Source organism: Geotrypetes seraphini, chromosome 5 (genome assembly GCF_902459505.1).
Source record: "Geotrypetes seraphini chromosome 5, aGeoSer1.1, whole genome shotgun sequence".
Lineage (NCBI taxonomy): Eukaryota > Metazoa > Chordata > Amphibia > Gymnophiona > Dermophiidae > Geotrypetes > Geotrypetes seraphini.
In genome coordinates, this window is record NC_047088.1 from 118,551,146 (window position 1) to 118,577,614 (window position 26,469).

At 42.8% G+C, this 26,469-nt stretch overlaps 1 protein-coding gene across 7 annotated transcripts in view; it reads left to right on the top strand.

Moving 5' to 3' along the window:
- COL6A3 (collagen type VI alpha 3 chain) overlaps positions 1-26,469 on the top strand; it is a 1,265,605-nt gene that overhangs the window by 103,336 nt on the left and 1,135,800 nt on the right. For 6 of the 7 annotated variants that reach the window (XM_033946673.1, XM_033946674.1, XM_033946675.1 and 3 more), the window contains one exon: positions 5,404-6,006. The exons of the other annotated variant lie outside the window; for it this stretch is intronic. In XM_033946673.1, coding sequence (XP_033802564.1) covers positions 5,404-6,006 — 603 coding nt within the window. The remainder of the gene's footprint in view (positions 1-5,403; positions 6,007-26,469) is intronic. 7 annotated transcript variants of the gene reach the window in all.

A 26,469-nucleotide genomic window follows, 5' to 3' on the forward strand; every position in this document is an offset into this window, starting at 1 on the left:
ATTCATGCTTTGCTCTGGGGGGGAACAGAAGGGGGCCACGGAGAGACAGGCAGGCATGGTGCAACAGAGAAATACAGGCAGGCAGGGGGCCAGGGAGACAGACAGGCAGAAAGAAAGACAGACAGACAGGGGGCCAGGGAGAGACACAGACAGAAAGAATGACAGACAGATAGACAGACAGCGTCCAAGGAGAGAGAGACAAAGAAAAAAAAAAACCAGACAGACAAACATCTACTCTAGCACTCGTTAATGTAACGGGCTTAAACACTAGTTTGTATTATATAATTGTATATTTCCTTCAATAAAATGTTAAAACATAAAGAGAAAAGAATACACAGAAACAACACAAGTATTCTTTAAATGAATGTTAAATTAAGTTCTATACTGCCAATGGAATGCCTGCAATAGTTAGAGCTCCTTTTACTAAGGTGCGCTAGCGTTTTTAGCGCGCGCTAGCCCCATGCTACACAGAAAATACTAACGCAAGCTCTATGGAGGCGTTAGCGTGTAGCACGCACGGCAATGTAGCGCACGCTAAGCGCACGCTATAATTGCTAGCGCACCTTAGTAAAAGGAGCCCTTAATTTTTAGCACTTGCACAGAAATTTAATTTAAAAAAGACACAAGAAAAAGAGAGAGAAAGCACTGGGTTTTTTTGACCAGTGATGATGTTCAAGCCCCTTTAAAAGTATTTTAATAAGCAAGTCTTTCAAGCACTTGGGCGTTTGAGGTCTTTTCCCGGTTTGAACAGCTATGATATAGAATTAATATCATAAGCAACTCAGAACAGTTTACATCATTTCCATTTTAGATTTACCTTAGGGTCTATTTGGATTTTTGATAAGTTTTTACAAATTAATTTGAATGTAAAAAAGGTACAGCTTAGAACCAGTGACCTTTACCTTCCATTCCAGCCCTAATGAGGAAAAGAAAACAAATGCCATAAAAGCTCCAAATTAGCAACTAGAATATTAAGTTGCTGACCTGATGTGTCCTGGCAGAATATACCACTGGTACAGATGACTAGAATACTTTAGATTTCTAAAACCAGTCTGTAGGTAGCCAAAAGGTTTTTTTTAACAGAGCCATTCACAGACTGGAAACAGATTCCCAAAGAGAATTGAAAAATGTTAGTGATCTGCTAGAGTAGAGTTACCATTGGCTTCAGAAAAAGGAGGATGGATTGAGTTATCTGGGTTTTACTTCCATTGCTTTCAATGGAAGTAAAACCCAGATGTCTCTATCCATCTTCCTTACTTCCATTGCTTTCAATGGAAGTAAAACCCGGACATTTCAGTCCATCCTCTTTTATCCTGAGCCATATGGTAACCATAACTTTACAAGCCCAAGGTATATCTGTATTAATAAAAATGCTGTGTGGAAAAATATCTTTCATTGAGCAGATAGTGTAGACATAAAGAGGGCTTATATTTGATGAAAAGAAAACTAGAGAATCGATGACAAGTTTAGCAGCAGCTGAAAGAGCTGAGAGGAGAAGGCTCAGAAGAGGAGATACTATATGAAATTTGTATTGCACAAATCAAAATTCAGGTGCCCATTCCTACTCTTTGTTAATTCCCACATTCCTACCCTAGAAAGTAAAAGCATATGGATATTTCAAAATGCCCAAATGGACATCCATATCCCAATTTTGCAAAGGCAGAACAGGGATGTCCAATACTACAGTATGCCCAAAATCAAGATGACCAACAACGATTACCAAATGGGAAGAAACAGCCATGTCTAAGAAGAAGGATGTCCTTATTTAGACCTGTTTCAGTAACATCTAGGGTACAATAAAATGGTTGCAGTCCCCTTCCGTCTTCACTAAAAATGAAACTGAAAGAGGTTTCCAGGCATTCTTAGTAAAGCAGGCAACAACTTTGAGGAGTACACTAGTGACTAGTGCAGTGTACTTTAAACTGAGGAACTTGAGTTAAATCCCACCATAATTTTTTTTATTTTTATTCTTATTGTGAGTCCTCCAGTAAAAGAAAAATACCTACAGTACCTAAATATATAAGCCACCTGCAAGCCTATTGAAGTGGTGCACTTTCAGGTACAGTATATATTTTCTTTTACTGGAGGACCCAAGATTACAAAATAAGACTTAAAGTGGGATTTGAACCTGGGTCCCTTGATTTAAAGTTCACTGTACTAACCAATAGGCTGCCCCTCTGCTCTATGGGGATGTTTGTGTGGCCATTCTTCTAAAAATGCTTCCAGACAGACATCTTTGTCCCTGCTTTTTTTGCCATATGTTGGATGTTACTGTTTGTAAAATGACTGTTCATGCTGAACATCCTCAGCACACAGATGTTCATCTCATCTTATGATTTGAACAGGAAATTCTGATGTATTTCTTGTTGGAATATACATCTGAGATGGGAATTTGTTTTGAATATTATAAGCTGGATGTCTCTATTCTGACTTGAACATCTTTTCAAAAATGGTCCTTCATGTGTCTTAACTAGAGATGTGTTCAGGGTTAAAATGTGTGACCCATTCCAAAAGAAAATTAAATAAATGAATCACAGCTATGTTGTGCACCTTCCACTCCCTCCCTGGACACATCTGCTCTCCACATCTGATTGCCTTCATATCACACAACCCAATCTCTGATCCTCACTGCCTCCCCTCCCCTTCATGGCATTCTTGATTACTGATCCCCTCTTCTGAGACATCCCATTGATTTCCAGTCCTTCCCACCTAGCTCGTATCCCATCCCTAATGTTCTACAATCAGCCCCAGGCCTATATGCCTTCTCCCAGAGTTGAATCCTACCCCCACCCCATGACCTCCCTCCTGGGATCTACCTGGGACATTTTCATTTGTATTTTAGTAGACCTGTATGAGAGTGGTACCATTCTACTCCTGTCCAGGATAGTGCCAGGATGTAAATTGATTTTTATGGCCCCTAGCTGCAGTTTTATAGTACTATTACTGGATGGACATCTTTCTACAATAGGAGATTTGGAATTGTGTGTGTGTGTGGGGAGGGGGGGTTTGATGTGGGATTAATCCTGGGAGATCAAAAGGGAGGGATGTCTCAAGAAGGGGAATTGGAGATCATGAGGATCAGAAAATTGAGAATGACTCAGACGGGAGGATCAGAGATCAGGGGAGTGTTGGGAAGGGATCAGATATCAATGGGAGCACTGCCATATCTCCACTAACAGCAACCCTGCTACCAGACTGCCCATAGTGTGACTGCAATTTGTGCCTTTTCTTGAGGTAGTGGTAAGTACTGCCTCACTAATGGCATTTGCGACAACTAGCACATGGTATTGACCCTAGATGCTAACTATCACAGCTAGTCATTCCTCTAACCATCCATGTTATGCTCAGCTTTGGTCCCTCTATGCTTTAGGCAGCTAGTTCAGGTTTTGTTACTTTACTACTGTTTTTAAAGCCTGGTTTTTGCTTTCAACAGAGCCATTCACAGATTGGAAACAGATCCCCAAAGAGAATTGAAAAATGTTAGTGGTCTGCTAGAGTAGAGTTACCATTGGCTCCAGAAAAAGGAGGATGGATTGAGTTATCCGGGTTTTACTTCCATTGCTTTCAACACAGCATTAGCATTAACACAGGTCCACACTAACATCTAATCTGTAGTAAAATAAGTATTAGTTGCTTATAGCAGCTTAGTCAAAGATCCCTTACATTGTTTAAGGCATATTAAGGAACTGAGGCCTCGATGCTCTAAAGTCACCATTGTAGTGGCGATAAATATTCTAATTTCTAAATGATGAGTGATGCTCTACAAATTTTGCATGCAAATGAGGTTCAGAGAAATTCACGGAAAATCCTTCAGATGAGCTGCTGGAGAAAGCGACTAACCATGCACAGAATGGTTCATGGAAAAGAGGCAAAAATGTGTGCATGCACTAGGAAAAGCTATGTGTTAGGTATGCATGAGCATCAATCATAGGCATTCCTTATTGTAGTGCATCATAGTCGCACATGATAAACATCATGGAGGGGGGTGGGTGGGATGGAGAACTACCAGCAAACCATGCAAATGTTTTTTTTAACTTCATGCAATTGGCAGCCCTAGTCCTGCTGGTATACGGTTTTACCAAATGTTTATGTTTATTAAAATCTGATATTCCACTATACCTTTCACAAGTTCTTAGCGGATTACATACAAATGCATATTACATTTTAAAATAATTTAAATCTGACAAAATAGCTGAAATAAAATAAAGAACTCCATTGTAAAAAGAAAAGACCTCAATTCACACTCATTCAAGACACAATCATACTCCCTCACATACTAAAAACACCAACTATTCACCCTTCTAATTAATGAATATGATCATCTGGGGTAGAGTTAACGCCAAAAACCTCTTGGAAAAAAAACTTTTTCAATAATTTTTTAAACGTCTTATGATCTGATGCATATACTATATCCCACACTTTATTATTATTTTTTTTAACTACCATCTTTGCAGCCCCAGACCTGCTGGTATACACTTTTATCACACGTGGTTCAACGCTACCGGCACTTCCAGACCTGCTGGTAATTTTGAAGCAATAAAGGTTGGTGCTTCATTTCGTGCATCACCTGGCAATGTCTAAGCATTGCCCAGAGTGCTCATTCTAATACTTATGAGCTCATTGTAATACAATTATTGGAGGCTGCAACAATGCATGGAAAAGACAACGCAGAGCCATTTTGTGCATCGGAAGCTAAAATACTTCAAAGATATATCAGTTATAACTGGTTTACCTTCGATCATCAAAAGCATGGTGACTTTAGAGCACTGGGGACTGAATGCACAGTAATGAATATACATCCTAAATCTTAACATGGACTCAGAAAACAGTCACTGCACATTAAAGAGCCATCATAGGTCTATCTTGTTGCTGTGGGGGTACTAAGAATACTAGGTAATGACTTTTTTTCCGTGGCATGCATGATGCTATGACACACTGGTTGGGAAATAATGCACTAGGACAGATCATTTTTATAAATCCCACCTCAAAAATATACAAAAACTTTTGTTTTATTTTCCTAATCATAAAGGATTACAAAACTCTATATATCATATGTTACATTTTTATTCTATAGAGGTCTAATTTATAAAGTCACTTAAACAATGTTTCCTACATTGCGAGCTAAGGAGAGAGGATAGTTTAGTTTTCTTAGCAAAAGGGGGAGTTCCTTAGGACTGGAATTCCTAGTTTCAAATTGCAACAGCAAAATTTGATTTGTTTCAAGTCTGCACATCAGGAAGCAAATGGATGGTAGATGTTCACAGAATCCACTGTATCGTGTTTCTTACTTGGTTTCAAAGAAACATGTCAGAGCTCTGAATAGTTGCATGGGATCACCTGTTTTAATCCTTTCACTTTTGCATTTCTTTCTCTCTCTCTCTCTTTTTCTTTTTTTTTTTTAAGCACAAGAGTCAACTGACCTTGTTTTCCTTATTGATGGATCAGACAACGTCGGCTATAACAATTTCCTGATCATACGTGACTTCCTAGTAAATCTGATTGAGAGGTTATCAGTGGGAGAGGATCACATACAAGTTGGGGTAGTACAGTACAGCAGTGAGCCAAGAACTGAGTTTTTGTTGAATGATTATACCACCAAAGCTAACATTCTGGATGTTGTGAAGGCTCTTAGTTTCAAAGGTGGTGAGGAAGCCAATATTGGCACAGCCCTAAGTTTTGTACTAGAAAATCACTTCATACAGCGGGCAGGCAGCAGAAAAGAGGATGGTGTCCCTCAATCATTAGTGCTTATTAGTGCAGGGAAGTCCAGTGATGACATTAGAGATGAAACAAATGAGTTAAAGCAAGCTAGTATATTTGCATTTAGCATTGGGACTGGGAAGGCTGACACAGCAGAACTACACCAGGTTGCTACCGATGACAGCTTTGTGTTTGTTGCCCCGGATTTCCAAGCTCTTGATGATCTTCAGAACCAGTTACTGCCGTATATTGCTGGAGTGGCCAAAAGATCCATACTATTAGAACCCCCAACCATTATTACAGAAGGTATGTATACACTCAATGTTATGTTTTATTATATGTGATATATAAGAAAAGGGGTTAAAGTGTTTCCAAATATATTATTATAATATAGTATAATTTGCTGTATTCATTTGATAAAATTTAATACAAATATTTAACTAAAATATGAAATATCATATATATTTAAATATCTACCTATATCTGTGTATATCTATATGTACTGTATATTTATATAAACAGATACAAATATTGTAGCCACCACCAGGGTCTCTCAGAGGTGAACAGCAGCACCCCTGGTGGCCACAGCAAAACTGACCTGGGCGCCACTCAGAAAGGAGTTAGCCCTGCAGGGTTTGAGAAAAATAAGAAAACAAAACCCACAAAATTCTGGTTGCATGAAAATACTCTATATAGTTTTAGTGTTCAGGATGTGCCAAGGCTCTTCAATATGCTCAAGTTAAACAAAACAAAACACTAAGGAAAACTCCTGCACAGCTTTCAGGATTTTCCTGTTCAAAATCAAAACTCCAATTTGTAGCATAAACTGTTTCTTTCTGATTTTTGCAAAGTTCTCTTCCCTAGCCTGCCCAAGGTAGGGAACAGGTAAGTCCAGCTCTTTAGCTGTATCAGTCCCAAGTTTTAAACAATCAAAAAGAACACAAAAACCTCAGAAGCCTCCAGCTGCCACAAGAAGTGCTGGGGCTGAGAGAATTGTCTTAGGTTTGCCTTATATAAAGCTCAATAATCAGCTCCAAAAATGCCCATCCAGATAGTGGCGAACCTATCCCTCAAAAGACAAATCTCAGCTTTCTACAAGATTGGGTTGAAAAATGTAGAAATCAAAATCCCACAATTTCTTTTCATTCCTTGTGCAGGCACCAATTGGTACCCCAACCCCACAGTAAGTCAAAAGCAAACTATTCAGGCAGTAAATGAAAAGAGGTAAATATCATAAAAAATAAACAATAGCCAAAACAGTCTCATTCAAAAAGAGTTCTAAAAACTCAGCAATTCAAAATACACAGCACTGCCTTGGCAGCCACTCACATCCATTAGCTCAGGGGTTGCAAATGGTTCCTCTGTAGTCAGCTGCTCCTCATGCTCCATCAGCTTTTCCTGGACTATGGCTGCAAACTCTGGTGTGGACCAGCATTTTCTGTCCCTTGATAAATATCGACGCTGAATACATTTGGTTTTCATTGTTTGGTATGGGCAGTGCGTATAAGTATCTTCATGGTCAGTAAGTGTACTTTAGTTTTGCAATTCTACAATTTTGATGTTCTGTCATTTTTAATTTTTTCCTTTTTTCGGCACCATACGGGCATATGTTTTTGCCTCCCTCGATGAGAAACTGGACCTCTTCTCCCTCAAACAGAGGAGATTGAGAGGGGATATGATCGAAACATTCAAGGTACTGAAGGGGATAGACTTAGTAGATAAGGACAGGTTTTTCACCATTTCCAAGGTAGGGAGAATGAGAGGGCACTCTTAAAAGTTGAAAGGGGATAGATTCCGTACAAACGTAAGGAAGTTCTTCTTCACCCAGAGAGTGGTAGAAAACTGGAACGCTCTTCCCGCTGGAGTCTGTCATAGGGGAAAACACCCTCCAGGGATTCAAGACAAAGTTAGACAAGTTCCTGCTGAACAAGGACATATGCTGATAGGGCTAGTCTCAGTTAGGGCGCTGGTGTTTGACCAGAGGGCTGCCGCATGAGCGGACTGCTGGGCATGATGGACCACTGGTCTGACCCAGCAGCAGCAATTCTTATGTTCTTAACACCATTACTGTCTACGTTTTGGTTTGTTTGTGTGTCATTTGATGTTATATTTGTTAACCGTTCTGTGGCCAGTTTAGTAATCTGGATTTTTATTAAGTGGAAGTCATATTGATTGATTAGTTCATGTGACTAAAAAGGTTAGGGTTCTTCAGTTTGGAAAAGAGATGGCTGGGGGGAGAAATGATTGAATTCTACACAATCCTGAGTGCTGTAGAACAAATGGATCGATTTTTTACTTCATCAAAAATTACAAAGACTAGGGGGATACTTGATGAAGTTACAGGGAAATAACTTTAAAAATATTTTTTCACTCAGAAAATAGTTAAGCTCTGGAACGCGTTGCCAAAGGTTGTGATAAGAGAGGTTAATATTGCTTGTTTTAAGAAAGGTTTGGACAACTTCCTGAAAGAAAAGTCCATAGTCTCTTACTGAGACAGACATGGGGGAAGCTACTGCTTGCCATGTATCAGTAGCATGGAATGTTGCTTCTGTTTGGGTTTTTGCCAGGTACTAGTGACCTGGATTGTCCACCGTGAGGACAGGCAACTGGGCTAGATGGACCATTGGTCTGACCCAGTAAGACTATTAATATGTTCTTATGTTTGTTTGTATATATATTTCTCATAATTTCCTTCATTTGATTGCTGGTTACCAGAGAATGACACAGGGATAAATCATAAGTGTTCGAAGCTTGTGCAGGTGACAGAGCTTTCAGGGATAGGGCAGGGACAAGGACATAACTCATGGAGATTGGACGGGGTTAAAGATAACTTTCGTGGGGACGAGGACAAATTTGTCCCCTTGTCATTCTCTAGTGGTTACTTGCAAGAGAGGCATCAATTTTATATTGTGTATGTTCTGAAATACAAGTCTCAGCCTGCCTGCCTGGCATTGCTGTCTTGATGTCTCACTGCTATCTAAAGCTGAACATATCCAAGACTGAGCTTCTTGTCTTTTCCCCTAAACCTACCTCTCCCTCTCCCCTGATGGTGTGAATAACATGAGGAAGGACCTAGTGAAGCTTGAGGAATGGTGTGAAATTTGGTAGCTAAGCTTTTGCAAAAATCTAATCACCTCCCATTCTCCAGTATTCTGTCCCTCTCTTTCCTCTTAGTCCCTCTCCTTTATCCCTTATTGTAGTTCCTTTCCTCTTAACTCTGTAAACAGTGCCGAGCTCTGCGCTTGCGGAGATGGCATGGTATACAAACCTAAGGTTTAGTTTAGTTTAGTTTAGAAATGCAATGTCATGCATTTGGGCTGCAAAAACCTGAGGTACCAGTACAGCTTAGGGGGTGAAGAACATTTGTGCATGATAGAGGAGTGGGACTTGAGTGTTATAGTATGTGATGATCTTAAGGTGGCCAAACAGGTTGAAAAGGCAACAGAGCAAGCTAGAAGGATGCTTGGGTGCATAGGGAGAAGAATGGCCAGTAGGAAAAAGGAGGTATTGATACCCTTGTTTAATATTTCGGTGAGACCTCATTTAGAATATTGTGTAAAATTCTGGAGACCGCACTTTCAAACAGGTATAAACAGGATGGAGTTGGTGCAGAGGAAGACTACTAAAATGGTCAGTGGTCTATATCATAAGGCATACGGAGACAGACAAAGATCTCAAAATGTACTGTATACTTTGGAGGAAAGGTGGAATACAGGAGATTTGATAGAGATGTTTAAATACTTAAGTGGCTTTAAATGTGCATGATGCAAATCTCTTTCCATTGAAAGGAAACTCCAGAGTGAGAGTGCATGGGATAATGTTAAGAGGTGATAAGCTTATGAGTAATTTAAGGAAATACTTTTTTACAGGAAGGGTGTCGGATGTGAGGAATAGTCTCCTGGAAGAGGTGATGGAGACAAAGACTGTGTCTGAATTCAAGAAAGCATGGGACAGGCACATGGGATATCTTATGGAGAGGAGAAGATAGTGGGTGCTCTGGATGGACAGACTGGATGGGCCATTTAGCCTTTATATGCCGTCATGTTTCTATCAGTATGCAGTGATGGCTAAGAATGTTAGTACTTATTACAAAAAGAATGGAAAACAAAAATGAGAATGTTATAACGGTTTTCTATCACTCCATGGTATGACTGCATATCAAATACTGTGTGCAATTCTGGTGACCCCCATCTCAAAAAAAATAGTGAAATCATCATGGGTTTAGCCGAGGGAGATCTTGCCTCACCAATTTGCTTGACTTCTTTGCAGGCATGAATACAAGATGAGCCAGTTGATATAGTGTATCTAGATTTTCAGAAAGCTTTTGACACAGTTCCTCATGAGAGGATCCTGAGAAAATTAAAGAGTGATGGGATAGGTGACAAAGTTCAGTTATGGATTAGGAATTGGTTATCGTATAGAAAACAGATGGTAAGATTAAGTGGTCATTTTTCTAAATGGAGGAGAGTAAACAGTGGAGTGCCACAGGGATCTGTACTGGGACCGGTGCTATTTAACTTATTTATAAATGATCTGGAAATTGGAATGAGTGAGGTGATTAAATTTGCAGATGACACTAAACGGTTCAAAGTTGTTAAAACATATGCAGATTGTGAAACATTGCAGTCAGATCATAGGAAATTGGAAGTGGCAGATGGCAGATAAAATTTACAAGTGGCAGATGAAATTTAATGTGGACAAATGCAAAGTGGTGCATATTGGAAGAATAACCCAAATCACAGTTAACGGATGCTAGGGTCCACCTTGGGGATTAGTGCCCAAGAAAGGGATCTGGATGTCATTCTAGACAGTACAATGAAACCTTCCGCCCAATGTGCAGCAGCAGCCAAAAAAGCAAACAAGATACTAAGAATTATTTAAAAATGGATGGCTAACAAGAATAAAGATATTATAATGCCTCTGTATCGCTCCACGGTACAACATCACCTGGAATATTGCGTTCAATTCTGTTCTCCTTATCTCAAGAAAGATATAGTGGCGCTAGAAAAGGTTTAAGAACATAAGAATTGTCGCTGCTGAATCAGACCAGTGGTCCATTGTGCCCAGCAGTCCGATCACGCGGCAGCCCCTAGGTCAAAGACCAATGCTCTAAATGAGTCCAGCCTCACCTGTGTACATTTCGTTTCAGCAGGAACTTGTCTAACTTTGTCTTGAATCCCTGGAGGTTGTTTTCCACTACAACAGACTCCGGAAGAATGTTCCAGTTTTCCACCACTCTCTGGGTGAAGAAGAACTTCCTTACATTTGTACGGAACCTATCCCCTTTTAACTTTGGAGCGTGCCCTCTCATTCTCCCTACCTTGGAGAGGGTGAACAACCTGTCTTTATCTACTAAGTCTATTCCCTTCAGTAGCTTGAATGTTTCGATCATGTCCCCTCTCAGTCTCCTCTTTTCAATGGTGAAGAGGCCCCGTTTCTCTAATCTCTCACTGTACGGCAAATCATCCAGCCCCTTAACCATTTTAGTCGCTCTTCTCTGGACCCTTACGAGTAGTACCATGTCCTTCTTCATGTATGGTGACCAGTGCTAGACGCAGTACTCCAGGTGAAGGTGCACCATGGCCCGGTACAGTGGCATGATAATCTTCTCTGATCTGTTCGTGATCCCCTTCTTAATCATTCCTAGCATTCTGTTTGCCCTTTTTGCTGCCACCGCACATTGCGCAGACGGCTTCATCGACTTGTCAACCAGTACTCCCAAGTCTCTTTCCTGGGAGGTCTTTCCAAGTACCGCCCTGGACATCCTCTATTCATGTATGAGATTTTTGTTACCGACATGCATCAACTTAAAGTTATCCACGGTGAACCTCATTTGCCATGTCGCTGCCCATTTCTCGAGCGTGATTATGTCACGTTGCAGATCTTCGCAATCCCCCTGTGTCTTCATTACTCTGAATAAATTTGTATCGTCTGCAAATTTAATCACCTCACTCGTCGTACCAATTTCCAGATCGTTTATAAATATGTTTAAGAGCACGGGTCCAAACACTGAGCCCTGTGGTACCCCACTGGTGACGCTCTTCTAGTCCGAGTATTGTCCATTTACCCCCACTCCCTATTTCATATCCGCCAGCCAGTTTTTAATCCACGATTATTTCACCCTCGATTCCATGGCTCGCAATTTTCCAAAGTAGTCGTTCATGTGGAACCTTGTTGAACGCCATCTGAAAATCCAGATATACAATATCTGGGTCACCTTCGTCTATCTACCTGTTTACTCCCTCGAAGAAGTGCAGCAGGTTCGTCAAGCAAGATCTTCCTTTGCTGAAGCCTCATCTGATCATGTCTGTCAAGGTGATCAATGATACAGTCCTTTATCAATGCCTTTATCATCTTTCCCGGTACTGAGGTCAGACTCACCGGTCTGTAGTTTCCCGGGTCTCCCCTCAAACCTTTTTTGAAGATCGGTGTAACATTCGCCACCTTCCAGTCTTCCGGAATCTTTCCTGATTTGATCAACAGATTGCCTATTAGTTGAAGAAGTTCAGCTATAGTCCTGGGGATTTATCGCTCTTAAGCCTATCAATCTGCCTTCTAGACTGACCGTCAGCCCTGTCAGTTTCCAGTCTTCATTTCCAGCATATAGCCTGTTGGGTTCTGGTATGTTGTGCATATCCTCTTCGGTAAATACAGACGCAAAAAATGTGTTCAGTTTGTCGGCGATGGCTTTGTCCTCCTTTAACACTTTAGCATGGTCCTTTAGCATGGTCATCCAACAGTCCCACCACTTCCTTCGCGGGTCGTTTCCCCTTAATTTTCCTGGCTAGTTCCACCAACAAGCTAACAAATACTTCCTTGAAATTAAACGGGTTAGACTACCCAATTAACCTCACCATCAAAATCCTTGGAGTCATCCTTGACTGTTGCCTGACTTTCGAAGTCCATACCAATGCTCAGGTTAAAATATGTTTTGGTACCCTCTGGAAACTTTGCACCATCAAACACTATTTCGACTTCCTCTCCTTCTGACTTCTGGTCCAATCACTAATCTTAAGCATCCTGGACTACTGCAATATTATATACCTAGGATCCTTTAAAAAAAACAACCATCAAACGCCTAAGAATCATTCAGAATACTGCAGTGCGCCTCATCTACATCTTCAAAAAATCAGATCATGTAAGCCCTTATTACAAAAAAACTACACTGGCTGCCGATGGAGGCAAAGATCATCTTCAAATTTGCTTGCCTCTGCTTCAAAACCTTAACAGGCTCGACTCCAATCTACCTATCGGATCACTTTGAACTTTCAGGCCTCACCTGCACTCGTAATGCCCACCTGTTTACCTTCCCGACCCTAAAGGGCTATGTCTACAAGATGTTCCTAGATAGATCCCTGGCATTCCAAGCAGGCAAATGGAATAAATGTCTTACCACTTTCATCTCTAGCTCACCCTCCTACTAAACTTTCAGGAAATCAATCAAATCCTACCTCTTTGACAAATTCCTCTGACTCCCCCCCCCCCCCCGCCTTGTAATCCTGCCTTGTATCTTCGAAATACCTCCGGATTCCCTGACCACTCCCTACTCGCTAAGTTATGCTGATTGACTTATTTGTAACATCACTGTATATGTACAGTCTCTTACTCTGTTAACCGCTCTGAACTCTTATGGTACAGCGGTATACAAAAATAAAGTTATTATTATTATTAATAATATATCGAAAGAACAGTTTGAAGTTTTTCACCTTCTTGGCTATTTTTTCCTCCTAGTCTCTTTTGGCCCCTTTTACAACCTTATGGCACCTGCATTGATACTGTTTGTGCATTTTCCAGTTTTTGTCTGTTTTTGACCTTTTCCATTCCTTAAACGAAGTCTTCTTGTCTCTGATCTCTTCCTTCACTGCTACAGTGATCCACGCTGGTTCTTTGTTCTTTTTCCTCTTGGATCCCTTGTTGATATGCGATATATATAGATTTTGTGCCTCAGTGACTGTGTCCTTAAAAAGGGATCACGCATGCTCTAGCGTTTTTACACTGCTTATCCTCTTCTTAATCTTCTTCCCCACCATGAGTCTCATCCCTTCATAGTTCCCTTTTCGGAAATTCAATGCCATGGCTGTCATTCTGGATCATGTCATGGCTGTCATTTCGCCCCTGCATCCAGGTCGAAGTGGATCATATTGTGATCACTGGTTCCCAGCGTCCCTCTACTTCTACACCTTGTGCTGGTCCTTGCAGTCTGTTTAGAATATAGTCCAGAATTGCATTTCCTCTTGTATTTTCCTTGACAAGTTATTCCAGGAAGCAATCACCTACAGCATCCAGGAACTTGGTCTACCACAGCCGGAGGTGCCTAGGTTCCAGTCTATCACCGGATAGTTGATGTCACCCATGATAACTGTGTTGCCTCCCTTGTAGTTGCGTTTAATCTCGTCTGTCATTTCTCCATCAATTTCTTTGGACTGCCTTGAGGGTCAGTAGTAGATGCCGATTTTCATTTCCAATCCATTTGTTCCCAGAATTTTGACCCATAAAGACTCTGACTTATTCATCATTTCTGGCGTGTTCTCACCAGTAGATTCAATTCTCTCTTTGACGTATATGGCAATGCCCCCACCTTCTTGAGCCACTCTGTCTCTGTGGTATAGTTTGTATCCTGGTAGCACAGTGTCCCAAATGTTTTCCTCATTCCACCATGTTTCCGTGATGCCGATAATGTCAAAGTTTTATTTTTTTGTGCCATAGCTTCTAATTCACCCATCATATTCCTTAGGCTCCTTGCTTTTGTGTACATACACTTGAGTTTGTGGCCTATTCCTTTCTTGCATTTCATTCCCTCTTGTGTCCCTTTCGATCTGTCTTGACTATGATCCAGTGAGTCTTCCCCACTATCTTCCTGCACGGTATCCTCTGGGTATACCGGTTCCCGAACCATCGACTCTCTATCTCAGTCAACTGTTGGCTTTCCCCTTCTTCTTAGTTTAAAAACTTCTCAATTTCTCTCTTGATGTTGCTTGCAAGTAGCCTCGTTCCATCTCTGCTGAGGTGGAGTCCATCCTTCCTGAATAGCTTGCTCTTCCCCCAGAACGTCATGCAGTTGCGCTTGAAGTGGAATCCTTCCTCACACCAATGCCGCATTCACGCGTTGACTGCTTGCAGCTTCATCTGCCTCTTCTCGGCCCTGGGTACCTGCAGGATCTCTGAGAATGCTATCCTCTGTGTTCTGGTCTTCAGCTTCCTTCCTAGAATCAGGAACTGGTCCTTCAGTACTTCCCTGTTGTAGTTCCTGTTGTTCACATTGTTTGTCCCCACATGGATCACAACCGCCGTATCTTCTTCTTCCACGTTGTCAATGATCCTGTTGATGTGGCTCACTATATTTTCCACTATGTGGCTGTCGACTTGTCTGATGATGGAGTTCCCCACAATGATTGTTGTCCTCTCTATCTTCTCTTGCTTCTCCAACCGCAGGTCAGTGTCCCCGGTGTATGTCCATCTCTCCAGCCATAGGTCCGTGTCTTCCGTGTACATCCATCTTCCCTCATCTTGGCATTGGCTTGCACTGGACTCATCTTCTTGTGGGTTCCCTCCGCTGTTTCCAGTTCTCGCTGCTGAGTCACCCATTTCTTCCTTGTTGTTGTCCTTCAGGTGGTCCTCACTCTCTGTAGGTGTTACTCAGCATTTCTACTGTTGCTGGTGATTTTCCACATCCTCCCTGTATGTCTCCTCTATGAACTTCTCCAGCTCTAGGACTTCTTCCTTGATGGTTTCCTCTGTCTTGATGTTCTCTGCATCCCTGTCCTCCTCCTCCACTGCTCAAAGTGCCTCCAGTTCCAGTATTCTGCCCTCCAGTAGTCTGACTTGTTTCTTCAGGCTTTCCAGTTCTCCGCATCAAGTGCATACGTAAGACCGCCTCCCAGAGGGGAGGTAGTCATACATATTGCAGACGGTGCAGAAAACTGGGTAGCTCAACACCCTACTTCTGTCTGCTGTTCCATTGCTACCTACTTGCCGGTGTGCTGTGGCTGTCCTCCGCATCTGCTGTGGATGTCCTCTGTGTCTGCTGCAGCTGTCCTCTGTGTCTGTGACTGCTGTGGAATGTCCTTTGCGTCTGTTTGGTTGTGTGTCCTCTGTGCCTGCTGTGTCCTCTGCATTCAATTTTGGAGACCGTATCTGGTGAAGAACATAAAAGGACTTGAAGCGGTTCAGAGGAGGATGTCAAAAATGATAGGAGGTTTGCACCAGAAGATATATGAGGTGATACCCTAGAGCTCGCAGTTCGAATCCGGCCCGCCTAGTTGTTTTATGCGGCCCGCGGTCCGATGCCCCCCAGTTTACCTTGTGGCTGGCTCCCTCCTCCTCACAGCCATAGTGTGCACAGAGCCGTGCACACCTCTTCCAGAAGCATTCCCTCTGACGTTGCGAATTTTTGGAAATTTCTTAACAAGATATTGAAAACCTAGTGAGTTTGTTTTACCCATGGCCTTTACCAGGTTCTTCATCAACCCCAGCTTGATATGAAGAGGTGGAAGAAATATTTTATGAGGATCCACCAATGGCATAAATTTCATACTACTTGACTTTGGGTTATAGGTATTCCTGAGCTGCCAGACACGCTTGACATAATGTTCAGCTGTAGATCTGCTATTGCACAAGCACAGGAAACAGCAGTATTTAGTGAATCCTCCTTTCATTCTCATTAGCATGCCAATGACCTTCAGATCACCACAGATGTTTTATAATTGATTGCTTCTAGTAAATTCTTATATTCTCATAAGACTCCCTTAGATGAGCAGAATGGGCAATTGGTATACTCGGTTTGGAATTTCCACTGTGCAATAACACTGCTTTCAAGCTTCTCTTTGAAGAATCAGTGAAGAGAGTCCATTCATCTGGACAATGCACTTGTGACAAACGGTTGAAGAGCCTGTTGATGTCATGACAAAAGCACAATGAGCCATTTACAGTGAAGAATGTTGTTAAGTTATGATTCCTTTTTCTGTAATGAGTTATATTAGTAACTTTTGCAAGCAAGTGCTTTTGCTTAAGCCTTGAAGCAAGAAGTTCTGCTTTTTCTTTTGAAAGATTTAGATCATGAATAAGATCATTAAACTCAGCTTGTGTAAAGGTCCCTGGTTTTGAATCTTCATCATTCACATAATCAGGATCAGATAATTCTGGATTGTGACCAGCTGTTGCATCATCATCACATTCCTCATTATATTCCACAGAAGTAAGACCATCTTGTGGAGGGACAGGGACAGGCAGTGAGTCATCATGAGGAACAGGCCTAATAGCAGAATCCAGAGTAGGATATATAATTTTGTGCTTAGTTTTAGCTGAGAATCCACTTGTGTTCACAAGGCAAAAGTAGCAATCTTTAATATGATCTCGCAGTTCACTCCATATCATTGAAATTGCTGCCTTTCATCAATTGTGTCAGTCATGAAGTTCGTTGGAACAACTGGTACAGATGATATGTGGAGCCCATGACTTATCCTGGTCACCCAGTGGACAGCCAAAGTACAATTTGTATACTTTCTTTAGATCTACGGTAATTGGGCAGCATGCTTTTGTCGTGAATGAACCACAGACATAACAGAAACTATTTGGATGATTAATACAATGTCTTGGCAAGATAAAGACTAATATTAATCACTGTAAATAATGTCTGTAGCATAAAAAAATAAAGACAACTGTCATTAACCCTCCTTATATGTTTATCCTATAAACACAGGAGGTTTCTTAGCAGAAGAGAGTAAGACAGAGCTCCTAGCCTTCAGTTCCCTGTTCTATGAGGAACGTCCTTCCCTCCAGGTTCCTGATTGCCTGTGTGTTCTCAGCTGGCCTTGATTTATCCTGCTGTATAACTTTCACTTGGGCTTTAACCATGTTCTGCCTGTCAGCCCTTTCCTTAACCCTTGCTGCGTCAGATTGCCTGACCAGAGGTTTAACTAGAGAATTAACAGATGGTTTATAAAAGGGATTATAGTGGCTTGGAACAGGTATTCTGTTCTTCTCTGCCATCCCTTCTCTGTTCTGCCCTGCCTGTCTGATCTTAGCACTGGGAACAGAGTTAATAGGCAGCTTCCTTGGCTTAGGAATGGGCACATTTTCTTTAGTACTTGGCTGAAGTACAAGTCACAACTACCCACAACAGGCAATATAGAGAGGTACCAGGGATCTCAAGTGCTCACAGTTAAAAGCTCGATGTTTTTTCAAGGCTAATAACTACAAAGTGAGATATCATTGGTCCCATACACTCTCTGAGTTTTATATATATATATATATATTTTTTTAATGTGATTTTGTGATTTCTTATGCAATACTCTCTCATTATAAGAGTTGATATAGAAGTACTTAGCTCCAATATATAATCTTGTAATATGTAAGATTACATATTGGAGCTAAGTACTTCTATATCAACTCTTATAATGAGAGAGTATTGCATAAGAAATCACCAAATCACATAAAAAATATATATATATATAAAAAACTCAGAGAGTGTATGGGACCAATGACAGCTCACTTTGTAGTTATTAGCCTTGAAAAAAACATCGAGCTTTTAACTGTGAGCACTTGAGATCCCTGGTACCTCTCTATATTGCCTGTTGTGGGTAGTTGTGATTTGTACTTCAGCCAAGTCTTAAAGATTTTAGTGTGTTTCACAACAATTTGGAGAGTTACATTTTCTTTAGTGGCAGGGTTTAAAGCAGATTTTGAACCTGTGACAGGAGCTTCCCTGTCACAGTATAAATTGGAAAACTAAGGTCAGAACTGGGCAGACTTGCACAGTCTGTGTGCCATATATCATATGTATTCAAATATAAACTCTGTTTTTTGGGGCAAAAAAATGGCCCAAAAATGGTGGTCTCGGTTTATATTCAAGTCACCTTCCAATGATGGTGCTTTTTTCCTCCCCTCCCCACTTGATGACCAACGTTGTTATCTTCCACCACCTTCCTCCCTCGATGGCTGGCACTGCATCTTCAGCCCCCTCCGATGACTAGCACATGTCCTCTTTTTGGTACTTGGTTAGAAAATCCGGGCGGATTTTCCTTTTTGTCTTCTTTGGTTTCGCCATTTGGGGAGCCAACAAACTGAAAATTAAAGATCAGCTCTGGACCCCACTGCAGCAGTCACCTAAGCAGAGTCACACACAGCATACACCAGGTCACCTGGTTGGTGCGTGCTATGCATCAAGCTGGATCCTCCAATTTCCTCAATATTTTTCCCCTTGTCCCTCCCACCTCATGTGCAGACACTGTGTACTGTGTGTTGAGTCGAAGACGCTGAAGCCAGAGGAGAGGACGATGACAGGTAAGAAGAGCAATCACAGTTCAGTGATGTAAATAAGAGTGTGTGGGGGGTGCTGTCTGTTATGGGTGTAGCCCATAAGAGTGCTCCAAGTGCTGATGATCTTTTTCCCTGCAGTGGCCAGCAGCCTTTACAGCTGAATGCTCTCACCAGTGTTGGGCCTGCCACTCTGCCGGTCCCACCTGTTCTGTTTAGAATGGGCTGGGGAGGGCTTCGATGGGAACTCCAATAATTTGGGATGGTTTAGATAGGCAGGAGTGAGCTTTGACAGCAACTCCGGTAGTTGAAATCTAAGGACAGTACCAGGCAGACTTCTACGTTCTAAGGCCCAGAAATATCAAAGAAAAATGACAATTTAATTTAATCATGAATGTATAATGCCTGTACCTATTGGACAGACTGGATGGATCATACAGTCTTTATCTGCTGTCATTTACTATGTTACTAGATGCCTTTTTTATTTTTGCAACAATTTGCGCTCTTCAAGTTTACTGCTTAGAAGTGGCTCATGGAACTTTGCTTCTCTCAGCTTGATCATCATTTTGTGAGATGTAAAGAAATTGTCAAAATAAATTGCTTGTTGTGGGAAGTTGAAACTGTGCAAAGCAATTGCAACACCACACTTCCCACCAAGACTAAGGTCAGAATCAAGATTACCATCTCAACCAGCATACAGAAGAAACTGATAAAGGAGAGAGAGAATGACAATGGAAGCAGAGGGAAACCAGAAGATGAGCTTTCCAGTGTTCTGCACAGACTGTCATATGTATGACTACCTCCCCTTGGGGAGACAGTCGTATGTATGCGGTCAGTGCCAGGAGCTGGAAAGCTTGAAGAAGGAAGTAAAGCGACTAGAGGACAAGATACAGGAGCTAGAAGGACTTCACACTACAGAGGACCCAATCAGGACAGTTATAGACTTCATGAATGAGAGACACATTGAGGAGGAGGTCAGGGAACTCGAGAAATTCATTGAGGAAGCCTACAGGAGGAGAGTGGAAGAAAACGAACTTCAAATGAACAATGAAGTTACACCAACACCAACATGGAAGGGAGAACAAGAAGCAGATGACCTCATAGAAGACACCCACAGAGAAACATCGCAGGAGGGGGAGAAAATGGCTAGTCGATGCCCAGGAGAGGAAGCAGAGAAGCACACCGAGGACATTGACCTGAGACCGAAGCGAAACCTAAAGAAGGGAAAGTCAGCGATCCTAGTGGGAGACTCGATCCTGAAGCATGTGGACAGCCACATAGCAGGAGGGAGAGAGGATCGACTGGTGACCTGCCTCCCAGGAGCGAGAACCAAGGACATCGTGGACAAAATTGGAAAGATCCTGGAAGGAGTGGAGATGGAAGAGACCACAGTAATGATCCACTTCGGGATGAACGATGTCAGCAGGAGAGACTACAGAAGAAGCACGCTGATAGAACAGTTCAAGATTCTGAGAAGGAAGCTGAAGATGATAGCGTTCTCAGAGATCCTACCAGTACCAAGGGCAGGAGGAACTACAATCAATAAATGTGTGGGTGAGGAGATGGTGTGAGGAAGAAGGGTTCCACTTCGTGAGGAACTGAACAACGTTCTGGGGCAAGAGCAAGCTCTACAGGAGAGATGGACTGCATCTGAGCGTGGCGGGAACAAGACTTCTAGCAAACAACATCAGGAGAGGAATAGAAAAGGCTTTAAACGAAGAAGAAGGGGAAAGCTGACAGTCGACCAAGCGTCGATGATTCGGAAGAAGGTATCCCATGAAGATACCGAGGAGAAAAAAGGCTGGGATGAAACAATGGACAAATTACAGGAGTCGACTAACCCAGAACAGGAGGTTAGAAGGATTGTAACAAAAGAGAAGAAACTAAAGACCGAAGCACTGGGAAAGGAAATGAAGACAAGAAAATACCAGGATCTAAATTGCATATATTCTAATGCAAGGAGCCTAAAAAACAAAATGGGGGAATTAGAAGCCATGGCCAATGCAGAGGACATAGACATCTTTGGAGTCTCTGAAACGTGGTGGAATGAAGAAAACAAATGGGATACAGCACTGCCAAGGTACAAGCTCTATCGCCAGGACAGGTCAGGACAGAAATGAGGTGGAATAGCCCTATACATAAAAGAAAGCATACAATCAACAAAAATGGACACAGCAGAGACGACCAACAAGCTGGAATCGCTATGGGTTAAAATACCGGGATGGAAAGGGCCTGAAATAAAGATGGGCCTATACTTATCGTCCACCTGGGCAAACCGGAGATATCGATGAAGAAATGGAAGCTGAGATGAAGCGAGAATGCAAAAGCGGTAACATGGTTATTATGGGAGACTTCAACTATCCAAGGATAGACTGGAGTCTTGGAAGCTCAAAATTCGCTAGGGAGACAGAATTCCTGGAAGCTATACAAGATTGTTTCATGGAGTAGCTTGGTAGAGAACCAACGAGAGGAAATGCCACTCTGGATCTAATCCTAAATGGGTTAAGAGGACCTGCAAAGGAAGTAGAGGTAGTAGGACCGTTGGGAAACAGCGATCATAACATGATCAAGTTCAAAGTTGAGGTAGGAATACCGAAAGGAAAGAGAACCATAGCGACAACTTTCAACTTCAGGAAAGCAAACTACGAAGCAATGAGGGAAATGGTAAGGAAGAAACTTAGGAACATTTCCAAAAAATGGCAAACACTAGAACATGCCTGGTCTTTTCTCAAGAACACGGTGAGCAAGGCGCAAAATCTGTATATCCCCAGATTCAGAAAGGGGTGCAAAAAGAGTCGAACAAAAGACCCGGCATGGATAACTAAAATAGTGAAGGAAGCGATAGACAATAAGAAAAATTCATTCAGGAAATGGAAAAAGGACAAAACTGAGGGGAACTGGAAAGAGCTCAGGAAGTATCAAAAAGAATGTCACCGAGTGGTTTGAAAAGCCAAGAGAGGCTAGCCAGAGAAGCACGAAATTTCAAACCGTTCTTTAGATATGTTAAAGGTAAGAACATAAAGAACATAAGAATTGCCACTGCTGAGTCAGACCAGTGGTCCATCATGCCCAGCAGTCCGCTCACGCGGCGGCCCTCTGGTCTAAGACCAGCACCCTAACTGAGACTAGCCCTACCAGCGCACGTTCTTGTTCAGCAGAAACTTGACTAACTTTGCCTTGAATCCTTGCAGGATGTTTTCCCCTATAACAGCCTCTGGAAGAGCGTTCCAGCTTTCTACCACTCTCTGGGTGAAGAAGAACTTCCTTACATTTGTACTTTAGAGCGTGCCCTCCTGTTCTCCCTACCTTGGAGAGGGTGAACAACCTGTCCTTATCTACTAAGTCTATCCCCTTCAGTATCTTGAATGTTTCTATCATGTCCCCTCTCAATCTCCTCTGTTCGAGGGAGAAAAGGCCCAATTTCTCAAATCTTTCGCTGAATGGCAGCTCCTCCAGCCCCTTAACCATCTTAGTCGCTCTTCTCTGGACCCTTTTGAGTAGTACCGTGTCCTTCTTCATGTACGGGACCAGTGCTGGATGCAGTACTCCAGGTGAGGGCGTACCATGGCCCGGTACAGCGGCATGACAACCTTCTCTGATCTGTTCGTGATCCCCTTCTTTATCATTCCTAGCATTCTGTTTGCCCTTTTTGCTACCGCCGCATATTGTGTGGACGGCTTCATCGACTTGTCGATCAGAACTCCCAAGTCCCTTTCCTGGGAGGTCTCTCCAAGTACCGCCCCGGATATCCTGTATTCGTGCATGAGATTTTTGTTACCGACATGCATCACTTTACACTTATCCACGTTGAACCTCATTTGCCATGTTGATGCCCATTCCTCGAGCTTGATTATGTCACGTTGCAGATCTTAGCAATCCCCCTGAGTCTTTACTACTCTGAATAACTTCATATCATCCGCAAATTTAATCACCTCACTCGTCGTACCTATGTCCAGATCATTTATAAAGATGTTGAAAAGCATGGGTCCATGCACTGAGCCCTGTGGCACCTCTCTGGTGACGCTTTTCCAGTCTGAATATTGTCCATTTACTCCCACTTTCTGTTTCCTATGCTCCAGCCAGTTTTTAATTCACGTATTTCACCCTCAATTCCATGGCTTGCAATTTTCCGAAGTAGTCATTCATGCAGAACCTTGTCGAATGCCTTCTGAAAATCCAGATCTACAATGTCGACCGGATCGCCCTTGTCTATCTGTCTGTTTACTCCCTCAAAGAAGTGCAGCAAGTTCGTCAAGGTGATCAATGATGGTGTCCTTTATCAGAGACTCTACCATCTTTCCCGGTACCGAGGTCAGACTCACCGGTCTGTAGTTCCCTGAATCTCCTCTCGAATCTTTCTTGAAGATAGGTGTAACATTCGCCACCTTCCAGTCTTCCGGAATCTTTCCCGATTTGATCGACAGATTGGCTATTAGTTGAAGCAGTTCATCTATGGTCCCTTTCAGTTCCTTGATGACCCTCGGATAGATGCCATCCGGTCCCGGGGATTTATCGCTCTTAAGCCTATCAATCTGCCTACATACCTCCTCTAGACTGACTGTCAATCCTGTCAGCTTTCCGTCTTCGTTTCCAGCATATAGCCTGGTGGGTTTCCAGTATGCTGTGTACATTTTCTTCGGCAAATACAGATGCAAAAAATGTGTTCAGTTTGTCAGCGATTGCTTTGTCCTCCTTTAGCACTCCCTTTATTCCATGGTCATCCAACGGTCCCACCACTTCCTTTGCGAGTTGTTTCCTCTTAATATATTGAAAGAACGGCTTGAAGTTTTTCGCCTCCTTGGCTATTTTTTTCTCATAGTCTCTTTTGGCCCCTCTAACCACCTTATGGCACCTGCTTTGATGTTGTTTGTGCTTTTTCCATTTTTCATCCATTTTTGACCTTTTCCATTCTTTAAATTAAGTTTTCTTGTCTCTGATCACTTCCTTCACCTCTACAGTGAGCCACGCCGGTTCTTTGTTCTTTTTCCTCTTGGATCCCTTGTTGATACGTGGTTTATATAGATTTTGCGCCTCGGTGACTGTGTCCTTAAAAAGGGACCAAGCTTGCCCTAGCGTTTTTACACTGCTTATCCTCTTCTTAATCTTCTTCCCTACAATGAGTCTCATCCCTTCGTAATTCCCTTTTCGGAAGTTCAGTGCCGTGGATGTCGTTTTGGACCGATGTTTCTCCCCTGCGTCCAGATCAAAGCGGATCATATTGTGATCGCTGCTTCCCAGCGCCCCTTCTACTTCTACATCTTGTGCTGGTCCTCCCAGGTCATTTAGAATTAAGTCCAGAATTGCATTTCCTCTAGTATTTTCCTTGACAAGTTGTTCCAGGAAGCAATCGCCTATAGCATCCAAGAACTTGGTCTCTCTAATGCAGCCGGAGGTGCCTAGGTTTCAGTCTATTCCCGGATAGTTGAAGTCACCCATGATAACTGTGTTGCCTCCCTTGCAGTTGCATTTAATCTCGTCTGTCATTTCTCCATCAATTTCTTTGGACTGCCCTGGGGTCGGTAGTAGATGCCGATCTTCGTTTCCAGGCCATTTGTTCCTGGAATTGTGACTCTAACTTATCTGTCAGTTGTGGCGTGTTCTCTCCAGCAGATTCAATTTCCTCTTTGACGTATATGGCAACGCCCCACCTTTTTGAGCTACTCTATCTCTGCGGTATAGTTTGTATCCCGGTAGCACAGTGTTCCAGATGCTTTCCTCAGTCCACCATGTTTCCGTGATGCCTATGATGTCAACGTTATCTTTTTGTGCTATGGCTTCTAATTCACCCATCTTATTTGTAAGGCTCCTTGCATTTGTGTACATACACTTGAGTTTGCAGCTTTTTCCTTTCTTGCATTTCCTTCCCTCTTGTGTCCTTTTCGATCTCTCTTGCCTGTAATCCGGTGAGTCTTTCCCTCTATCTTCTTGCATGGTATCCTCTGGGTATACTGGTTCCCGAACCATCGACTCTCTCTCTCTCTGTCAATTGTCGGCTTTCCCCTTCTTCCTAGTTTAAAAACTTGTCCACTTCCCTCTTGATGTTGCTTGCAAGTAGCCTCGTTCCGTCTCTGCTGAGGTGGAACCATCCTTCCTGAAGAAATTGTTCTTCCCCCAGAACGTTGTCCAGTTGCGCATGAACTGGAATCCTTCTTCCTCACACCAGCGCCACATCCACACGTTGACTGCTTGCAGCTCCATCTGCCTCTTCTTATCTGCCCTGGGTACCGACATGATCTCCGAGAATGCTATCCTCTGCGTTCTGGTCTTCAGCTTCCTTCCTAGCATCCGGAACTGGTCCTTCAGTACTTCCCTGTTATAGTTCCTTTTGCTCACGTTGTTCATCCCCACATGGATCACCACCGCCATATCTTCTTCTTCTGTTGAGGATCCTGTTGATGCGGCTCACTATGTCTTTTACCTTGGCTCCCGGTAGGCAGGTCACCAGCCGATCAAGTCTTCCTCCCGCTATGTGGCTGTCAACTTGTCTGATGATGGAGTCGTCCACAACGATTGTTGTCCTCTCTATCTTCTCCTAATTCTCCAGCCTCAGGTCCATGTTCCTGGTGTATGTCCATCTCTCCTGCCGCAGGTCCGTATCTTTCATTCTCGCTATTGTATCACCTATTTCTTCCAGGTGGTTGTCTGTCGGGTGGTCCACACTCTCTGTAGGTGTTTTTCGGCAGTTTCACTGTTGCTGGTGATTTTCCATGGCCTCCCTGTATGCCTCCTCTATGAACTTCTCCAGCTCTCGGACTTCTTCCTCGATGGTGTCTTCTGTCTTGTTCTCTGCTTCCTCTGTCTGGATGTTCTCTGCATCTCTGTTTCTCTCCTCCCCTGCTTGAAGTGCCTCCAATTCCAATATTCTGCTCTCCAGGAATCTGACTTGTTTCTTCAGGCTCTCCAGTTCTCTGCATCGGGCGCATACGTAAGACCGCCTCCCAGAGGGAAGGTAATCATACATATGACAGACGATGCAGAAAACTGGGTAGCTCAACATCTTGCTTCCGTCTGCTGTTTCCATTGCTGTCTGCTTGCCAGTCTGCTGCAGATGCCTTCTGGGTCTGCTGTGATTGCGCCTGCTCTTTTATCTGCTTTTTTCCTCCTTTTGTTCTCTCTGCCTCTGCCTCTCTCTGTAGCTGCTTTTCTTCTGCTTGGAGTCAGATCAACTCTGTTCCATTGGCCCCTCCCCTTTTAAGGCGGAGCTTCAATTGCCCCAGCCCATTTTTTCCCCCTTTGGCTTCTCTCTCCCTCTGCCTCTCTCTGTAGCTGCTTTTTTCCTGCTCTCTCCTGCTCAGATCAACTCTGCTCCATTGGCCCCTCCCCTTTTAAGGCGGAGCTTCAGTGGTGGACGTCGGGGGTGGGTGGAGCTGACTCTCACCGATTCCCTCTTGGTCTCCTGCCTCTGCTTCTCTCTCCTGCTCTTTTATCTGCTTTTTTCCCCCTTTGGCTTCTCTCTCCCTCTGCCTCTCTCTGTAGCTGCTTTTCTCCTGCTCTCTCCTGCTCTCTCCGGATAGG